The 9,332-nt window shown below is 44.7% G+C and overlaps 1 protein-coding gene across 1 annotated transcript; it reads right to left on the bottom strand.

The window, feature by feature from the left end:
- Nucleotides 1-5,985: 5,985 nt before the first annotated feature.
- Nucleotides 5,986-7,361, bottom strand: LOC146656661 (fatty acid synthase-like). Its single transcript, XM_085424442.1, has 4 exons — nucleotides 7,243-7,361; nucleotides 7,014-7,112; nucleotides 6,322-6,573; nucleotides 5,986-6,194 (listed from the first exon to the last, which is right to left on the bottom strand). The coding sequence occupies exons 1-4, from the start codon at nucleotides 7,330-7,332 to the stop codon at nucleotides 6,057-6,059; spliced, it is 579 nt and encodes a 192-aa protein (XP_085280568.1). The 5' UTR covers nucleotides 7,333-7,361; the 3' UTR covers nucleotides 5,986-6,056.
- Nucleotides 7,362-9,332: the final 1,971 nt, after the last annotated feature.

The following is a 9,332-nucleotide window of genomic DNA, read 5'->3' as shown; positions in this document are numbered from 1 at the left end:
TTTGATGTGGCACGTTTGCCCTCGCTGACACAACCCTAAAGGGATTTGTGTGTATGAATAAAGTTTATTGTTCATACAGTTCATTGCCGTATGTCTGTGAAAGGCTGAATGAGGGTTGTAGCTCCCTCAGCAGCTGTGGAGCGATGGCTCGTGGTCACCTGATTCAGCCCTGGAGATGTGGTTGGTTAGACACGCTGCTTTAGTTGGACACTACAAACCACACTCACCTGTTTACACAAACACATACACACCTTTTGTGTTACAACCACCTTGTTACACTCAAACACCAGATGATGCATCTGAGCCAACTAAGGATTCACTGAGACTGAAGAAGCTCGAGATCATAAGAATTTGAGGCTCAGCTGATACAGTATCATAGGACAATCCAACCATTGTATGTCAAGAGACTATAGGCAGTAAAAGCTCCATCTGGAGGAGGAACGACGTGGTTCAGAGCGTTGCCTCCTGCAGCTGGTGACATGTTCAGATTTCAGCTCTGTCGGTTAGAAAGTCTGTTTTTGTTTTTCATCTGTGTGTTGCTCTTTCATCCTTTTGTTCTTCCTCTTTCTTGCATCAAGCTGGCTGACTTCACCACTGATGAGGTAACCATGAGCAGTAAGCCTTGTGTCGCTCACAGTTACATTTAACATAGTGCGATAAACACACTCAGTCTTTATAAGGTACATCCTCTAAAGGTTCACATAACAGACAAACAGGATAATAAAAATAATCTGGTTCTCTGCAGCGTCCTCAGATGAACAACACACAACATTATTAGACGTCTCAGTATTTGTTACACTGAACACAAATATAAACACAACACTTTTGTTTCCATGAGCTGAACCGGATCCTGACTGGTTTTGCGACATGTGTGTCATTGTGCTACACATGTACGGCATATTTCAGAGTGGCCTTTTATTGTGGGCAGTCTCAGACACACCTGTGCAATATTCATGCTGTCTAATCAGCACCTTGACATGCCACACCTCACAGGTGTGGCATGTTAGACTACTTTTAATTAACTGCTTCAGCCCACTTACAATGAAAATGTAACAAAAAATCTTGTTCCTGACCTGTGCAGTATGTTAACACTATTGGAAGTAAAAAATAACTCTAATTTTGAAAACACAACTTTCTTTCTTTCTTTTTTTTTTTAATAAAGCTCTGACTTGTATTATGAGTCTGTGGTCTGGGAGAGAGTCTGTAACTCTGTCTGCAAAATACAGGATATAATGACCAATGTTGGGCAATTAATTATATAGTTACTTCTTCAAAAAAGTAACCGAGTTATGCAAACAAAGTTTTTTGCAGCTGTTTACCTAAAAATGTAGCCAAGGCGTTTTTTAATTAAACAGTTCAAACTATTTACAGAACAATCAGCTGTTCTGCATCAAATCTGATGCCACACAAATTATTTGTGCCACTCCAAAAAATAATTTGTGTCCACTATGAGATGAAGGAGAACAACAGCCTGATACCTGCAGGACAACAGCAGATGTATCACTGCTGTAACACCTGTAACATTCAGCAGTCGCCTCATTGTTCTGACACACACAACAAAACTGCTGACTACACTACACACTCACTACATAAGATTTGCGCTAAACGTCGCAAATCTCTCACATCTCCAAGCACCGCCGTCACTCCTAAAACTTCCTCCCGTTTCTAACCCTTGCCATATAATTTTTGATTGGTCCACATGGTACATTTTTCCACCAATAGGAAAGGGTGGTGGGGTGTTGTTTTTGCTCACAGGCTTTCGAGCGTTTTCCTTATAAAACGGCGTTTTCACCGTTTCTTCCCGCAGTAAATATAAACAACGACAGTATTCAGGAAGAACACCAAACATTGCAGATATTTTTATCATAACTCTGGTTGTACGCGGCCGATCAACACAATTTAAAAACTGGTATAAAGTCCACACTTTTCCCGTCAGTTGTTCCGTCGGTCCTGCTCACATCTCCAATGGTTGTACACGTTGTCATTAACGTGGCTTCACTCCACATCAGCCGCTTTGCTAAAACACCGGTGTCGGCGCATAAGGACGCGTCAGAGCCTGACAGCGACGTTGATTAGCTGCGTATATACGAATGTGAATCGCGTGATTGGCTGGACTACGGGATAAGGTGGCCTCGTTCTAATCCTATACGGGAGCAGCCAGTCACTGACTAACACTGCAAAACAGGATTGTTAAAGTTTTCATTTTAATTTCAATTCAGGTGAATTTTTTTTTTTTTTTTTTTTTTTTGTGCGCGCAACGCAGATTTTTTGTGCAGAGACCGTGCCAGCAGTGCGCAATTGTGTACGCGCGCAGCTTAGAGGGAACATTGCTTGCGAGTGTCGGGTCTTTTGTGTTTGTAGAAAATGTTTCATATCTCTGAGTTCAGCTCATGGAAAACAGGAGCAAAAGCAAAAGTGTTGCGTTTATATTTTTGTTCAGTGTAAATGATAAAACATCAGGTTTGACCCAGAATACAGTTTGGTCCACATGGTGGCGCTGTGAAAAGTGCGCGCTGTACTGGTGGCACCAGTGTCCCCAGCCCACAGACCAGTGCTGCCACTAATCGAGTTTCATTAGCAGCATCTAAATGCTGTTTAAAGGTGGACTTCATCTGTCACACAGGAGCAGTTTGGCTTCGCTTTGCTTAAATAATGACCTGGTGTATTTCTGTATACACACCTGCTAAGGATCAGGTGACTTTTATAATAAAAGGTTAATACGTGAAACCTTAAAAATAAAAAGAGCTGTTTTTAGCAGTATTTAGGCTGCAGTCTGTGTATTATGTCCATGATATTCTACATTACAGTAAAAACAGTAATTATATAAAGAACAGATGGATCAGGATCCTGTCTGTGTCTTTACTATGATCTCAGCTGATAATGAGGCTTGAAAGAGACATGTTTGAACTTTTGCATTGATCAGACAAATAAGCCTGCATGTTTGCATGAGCTTTACCTTTAACTGTAAAACATGAAGCCTTTATTATTAAAAAAACAAAACCCTTTTGGTGTCATACAGGTAAGAAAGCAGCGAAGCGTTTTTCTCTCTAACAGACCTTTCATCTGTTTTCTCTGCCGTTGCTCTGATGGGACCTGCAGGGTGTTTTTGGTGACGGGGAGGTTTGCACAGTTGCTGCCTGTGGTGTGTGTAGAAATGTTCATGTTCTAGTCCCACTGTGAAGCACATAGACGTGTCCTGACTTCCTGTCTGTCCCACACTCTGTTGTCTCTGTTTGTTGCTGCCAACAGTACAAGTCATCTTTGCAGATTTTACTGAATTAACAAAAACATTTTTACTGAAAGACTTATTCAGTAAACACGTTTGTTACACTGAGACTGAAAAAGAGATCCCTGTTTGCGCTCATAGAAAACGAGCCTCTGTTTTACTTTATTGAAATCATTTCTAATCACAGACAGGATCAGCAGCGTGCAGCTGCAGTGAGGTGTTAGTAGAGGAGCTGTGTTTGTGAGCTGTAGTCTGGATCAGGTCTCTGTGGGAGACTCGGGTTACAGTACTTCTGAATATCACACAGCACATTTCTTCAGAATCGGTTGCTGTTTGCTAACATTTGACCTTTGCCCTTTTAGGCTGCCCTTCTGGCGCCCGTCGATGAGGACTTGGGATCTGACAAGAAGCAAACTGGGGGAAGCAGCAGAGTACCAGACTTCCCTCCTCCAGCAGGCCGGGAGATCTTGTTGCGCACCTGTGTGCCGCGACCAGCAGCGTACTCCAAGGCGCTGCCTCAGCGGCTCTTCTGTGTCCTGATGAGGGAGGAGTTTAGGTTGGCCGGAGCCTTTTCCACAGACACGTCCTTCTTTTAAGTCCTGTGAACAATTCACACCTGGGATAAAGATAAGTGAAGGACACAGGATGGAGACTTTCACATAAAACAATAAAGCTGAATTGAACTAAAGTGAATAATTTGAAAATGACTCAGTGTTTTATCAGCGACACGTTACCGCAGCCTTTTAAGATCACTGAACCTGTTACTTCAAAAAACAACATGTAATGTTGAAGGGGACAAAGAGTTAGTTCATGTTTGACACTGATGTTAATCAAAACTTCCAAGATCCAGGTTGAATAAAACAGCATTAGGTGTGTGATTTCACTCTGCTCCACACACCTGCGTGCTCCAATCAGAGACACCAGAGGAACAGGTGATGAATGTGATGGGGAAGCATACGCAGGTGTGACATACAGAGCCGTGGGAATTACAGGACATTATTACTGTTGATATATTCTCAGCGATCAGCTGTTAGTGAAGAGCATGAAAACCTTACTGCACGTCGGTCAGCTCAACTTAGCTCGCTGGATAATTTACTTGTCAGCTTGAAAACATTTAACTTTAACAAAATGTTCACCAACACGGGTCAGTGTAGGTCACTGAGTCATCCTGCACACTAGCCCTGCCCCGCCCACCTGTGTTTATACACCTCTGCAGCCCCTCCTCCTTCAGCCGGGACATTTGTTCTAGCCTTCATTCATAAACTCGGCTTTCTAACATGCAGCTAAAGTTCAGTCTGCATGCTCGACCCACATACTCCTGGTAGCTGAAGTGAAATACTGCTGTGCGTAAGGGTCGGGCGGGTGACCACGTCACCTGGTCATGGGGTAAATGCTGCGGCCGGGTTCAACTCTGACCTGAGGCCCTTTATTTCTCCCTCCCTGCTTTGCTGTCTGGTCTTCATTGTGCTATTAAATACAGACAAAAAAGTTTGTTCTCCTCCTTCCATCACCACCTTTGTTGCATGTAGAAAAGTGTCATATAGAACCAGTCGTTACTTTAATGGTCTGAACTAAACGGTCGGGTGGCGCCAACAGCGACTAAGAATTTTCTGGGCCAACAGGATTTGTGTTTCAGTCCCTGATAAACTGACCCATCCTCTAAAAAACAAAACCCAAAAACTATATTTACAAGATAAATGATCAGAAATAGTAACGACAACAAAAGCACAGGAATCATAGATCCAACGGGACAGGCTCGTTACAATGAAGGAAAACACTGAGCGACTGTTGAGGCCCTTATTAGTCCTACAAAACATAACAGAAATGTTACAATAAAACACAGAGGCCTTTATTGTCACGTCCATCGTACTGTGACTCCTCAGCACATTCATCTCCAATCAGCAGCTTCCTTCACTGACCCAATCACAGGTCTCAGGCCAGCTGTTGTACTCAGGTTTGGATTATTTGCTGAGGTTTTAGATCTCTGGACCAAAGCCTTTAAAAGGAAACAGTTTCTCAGAGGTTACATCAGTAAATATGATCTCACTGTTACAGTGATCATTCACATCTCTGATTAACCTCTGAAGAGACACATTTGGTCCTTAGCGACGCCTCTGTCACAGGCGTTGTCAGAACAACAGCGTGTGTTTGACACAGTCCATCATGAAGAGAAGCAGTTTTTCTTCTGAATTAGTGAAATAACTGGTCTGTAAATTACAGTAACACGAGTGTCATTGTTAAAACACAGTTTATGAAACACTTAATTTGTTGTGAACTTATTGACAACGTAAACATTTGCTGGTTGCCACTGTAACTGATGACTGTGTGGTCACATGACTGAAAAGTAAACAAATATCACAAAATAAAGAAATGCCTCCAACTTGTGTTACGAGTAGTTAGTGTGCAGAAACACGGCTGCAGGGTCAGCCCTCCCTCCACAGTCGCTCATCAGGCTGGTCGCAGCGCGTTTGCCTGTCTACTGATGTCTGCATGAGCAGAAACACCAATTTGAGTGATGTTATGTAATTCAGGATTCAATCAATGTGTCAGTGTTTGTTACTTTGTTACATTAATTTTTTAACCACGTTATTTTGTTGTGGGATGAACTTCTGCAAACAACAACATATGGCAACAAAAAACAAAACTTGCAGTTGGAATCGATGGAGCTGTGAGATGATGGGATGTCGACTGGTTCACTAACCATTAACATTTGGGATATTAGGATAACAGTAGCGTGTAAACATAAGCAGTGCAAACACTTCCTATAACGACACATTTACAGTCTAGTTTGGGGAAAGCTGAGGAATTAGGGTGAAGAGACGGTGGATGTTTAACCCTCCCTTGGTTTGACAGCTCGCTCAGCCAGCGAGTTATGAATGATGTTCTTGATAGACTCCGCCCCCGCGCCTTCTAGGAAAGTGTGGTGATCTCCCTTGATGACGTGGACCGACACCTCGCCATCACAGACCTGAAGAAAGACGCAGTACACAGTTTGAACATTGGAAGGCTCAGACAGAGTTTATAGAAACACACACAAGCGCACACACGCACAGTGAAGATAAGTACTACAGACTGATGTAAATGTGCATCGGTACCTCGCTGAGCTTATAGTCAGCTCCCAGGTTTTGCTCATATTCGCTGCTGGTTTCGGCGCGCAGCAGCTTCACGCTGCCGTGGTATTTTGCAGTAGGTACATATGCATCAGCAGCCTTTAGCTTGTAGTAGAAGGCGGAGGCTGCAAAGTGCAGTGAGTCTCGGTCGATGTCCTTGTGAGCGGAGGTGATTAGGTCCACGGCCACACTGACGCGTGCATTCAGGTCTGACAGCGGGAGCAGAGTCTCCAAAAGCTGTAGGATGTAACCATGGAGACGACTGTAAGTTCATAGCAAACGTTACCGCGTGCTCGCGGAGATATTGTTGTTTTCAGAAAAGTAAGTGACACATAATTAATGAACATCACAGATCTTATGTATATGAAAATGCAAAATGAAGATGTTTTGATATTCAGGAGTTACAAATGTCAGCTTTCAGTGAGAAACTGTACGAAGGTTTGATTTAACCGCATGTTTTACTTTAGTCTCCATAACAGCTCCAAACATCACATCATTGTTGAGTCAAACCTGCACCACACACAGACTGTGCTGGAACAGCAGCTCCAGACTGTGTTACAGTCACCATCTTTACCTTACAGGCGCCGTGAGGCAAAAGCTCAGGTTGTGTGGCCTTTAACGCTGATGCCACATAAAGGAATACTTGTGTGTGAACCTGTGGGTCAGAGACAGTATACCTTGTTGTATTCAATGCCAGTGAACTGCTGGATGAAGGCACACAAGGCTTCAGTCTCAGCCTCAGACTCGTTGCCGGGTGTTAGCTTGGCTCTGTAGCTCTGCAAATCAAAAACACAGTTAAACCTGTTCACATGCAGATCATGTGACCAGAGCTCATCCTTCAAAACCAACATCACACACGCTATACAGCATATACATGAAATAAAGATGCGCGAGTGTTTCTCTGACCTGTGTGTACGCTGCCACATATGAATGTGAGCCATCAAAGAGAAACAGGAACTCCACAGGCTGATTCTGGGTCTGCAGCTGAGAGCACATTTCAAATGCTACACAGGCACCAGAAGAATATCCAGCGACTCTGTACGGGCCGTCCGGCTGCACCTGCCTGACGCAGCTCACGTAGTAGGCAGCCAGGGACTCAATGCTATCCAGAGGAGCAGCTGCAAAGGAAACACATGAGGGGAGTTAGTTTGGCTGCACAGTGACATAAACAGCTGATGCACAACATGTGAGTGACAAAGGTCTGAGAACAGAACCACAAACTTTTAAACTGTGAAACAAAGAAAACATGAAATCACATCAGGTCTTTGGTTTTCCTCAGGCCATTATGGAGGGAGCTGTATATGTACAAGTGTTTGTAGTTTCACCTTTGAACAGTCAGACTTTCAGCTTTAACACATTTTGCTGTTTAACAGTTACACACGTTTTGATACACATGATTGTGACACCTGGTGAGGACGCACACTCATCATTTGATGACAAGTAAGGACACGTAGTTTCCACGATGGTTCAAAGTGTTGATTTTGTGTTTTAAAGTTTTTCTCTGTGACTGTAAAGTCATTTTAATATGAGCCCCATTATGCTGACACCCACGCAGACGATGCACACAGCTCAGCAACACCAACAAGCCTGAAACTCAAATGACATGAAAAGTTATCCATGAGGCGCCAAAACACAACAACAGCTGCAGCAAAGGCTCTTTGTACTGTAAGATGAAGATCCTACAAAAGTAGAAGCCTCACAAACCACATGTAGACTGGTTGTGCAAACTCCCACAGACCCTGCAGTCGAGAGGATAACAAGCTGCTCCAGTGATCATGACCAGGACACAAACTGCTTCCTCCTGAATCAGAGGCCTGACTGACAGACACACCCTGGCATAGAGGAGGCTGAGGAGTGTGACAGTTGGAGCACACGCTCAGGTCTAGGTCTTTAAACAGGGGAACCACCACCCCAGTGTGCCAGTCCAGAGGCAGCATCCCAGAGCTTCACGCAGCGCCGTGTCAGCCAGGACGGCCCTGCAACACCCAGATCCTTCTCATCAGCCTCAGGTCTGTCCTAAATCCTAGCAGGAGCTACCACGACGCGTACCACAAAATGCATCGCACTGGTTCTTCCCAGTAGTTGGAACTGGTTGTCTGCTTGCCAATGAATCCTGCTTATTGGTTCCACTTGTGCTACAATCAGGACGAATTGTAGTGGGTTAGGGTTAGCTGGATATGTGCTGGATATGTGGTGGAGGGTAACTGCAAGAGAAGAAGCTAGTGGGGGAGTAGAGCAGGGGAGGATGTGGGTCCCCGGGGCCTGCTGGAGGGCAAGGGCCATGCCCGATGTGAGTAGCAGCAGGGCCAGTGCGCCCAGGAGCACATCTTTTTCGACCGTAAGGGAGACAGGAGGCCGACTCACTGCCTCGGCTAAATGGAGAGGGAATTTCAGAAGGGCCAGGGCACAAGCATGGACCTTTTTCAGCTGTAAGGGAGACAAGAGCAAGGTGTGACGTAGGTCCCCGGGGCCTGCTGGAGGTCCAGGTCCACGCTCGATTTGAGTAGCAGCAATGGCCAGTGCACCAGGAGCACATCTTTTTCGACTATAAAGGAGACAGGAGGCCGAACAGGTCTCTGACCCTTCAGCATAGACAGGTGGCTGAATGGGCCCCTTGGGCCCTCCAGCCGAGACAGACAGCTCAAACGGGTTCCTCTGACCCTTCAGCGGAGACAGACACCGAACCAGCATGTGTGGAGACCTCTGGCAGTGTGGACACTGGCTGGAGCTTAGTGGCACATTGGCTTGGCTCAGGCAGTGGTATGCAGTCCTCAGAGGGCTGAAAGTGTTCTCCAACACATCCAGCAGAGGACAGAGGACTCTACTAAAAAATCCGACTCTACTAACCTATCAGAGGCTGCTTAAGATCAGAATGCAATCATCTGCAGTTTTCTTCTTAATTAACAATAAACTTAGTGTATATGTACTCCTAAATTTGATGAAAGTGATAAATAATAGACAGCTCTCTCTCTCTCTATATTCTGACATTTAACTAA

This window comes from Rhamphochromis longiceps, linkage group LG12, assembly GCF_057381845.1.
Source record: "Rhamphochromis longiceps isolate RC_006_pf linkage group LG12, R_longiceps_female_GT1.1, whole genome shotgun sequence".
In the NCBI taxonomy this organism is placed as follows: Eukaryota; Metazoa; Chordata; class Actinopteri; order Cichliformes; family Cichlidae; genus Rhamphochromis; species Rhamphochromis longiceps.
Note: the sequence above shows the minus strand (reverse complement) of the source record. Positions and strands in the feature narration are given on the sequence as shown.

What these genes read in the sequence shown, in the direction of transcription:
- LOC146656661 (XM_085424442.1), bottom strand. Translation starts at nt 7,332, where the DNA reads ATGTGCTCTCAGCTGCAGACCCAGAATCAGCCTGTGGAGTTCCTGTTT. An exon ending in ATGTGGCAGCGTACACACAG is followed by an intron (nt 7,113 to 7,242) that starts GTCAGAGAAACA and finishes TTTGATTTGCAG; the next exon opens with AGCTACAGAGCCAAGCTAAC. An exon ending in CTGACTATAAGCTCAGCGAG is followed by an intron (nt 6,195 to 6,321) that starts GTACCGATGCAC and finishes GTCTTTCTTCAG; the next exon opens with GTCTGTGATGGCGAGGTGTC.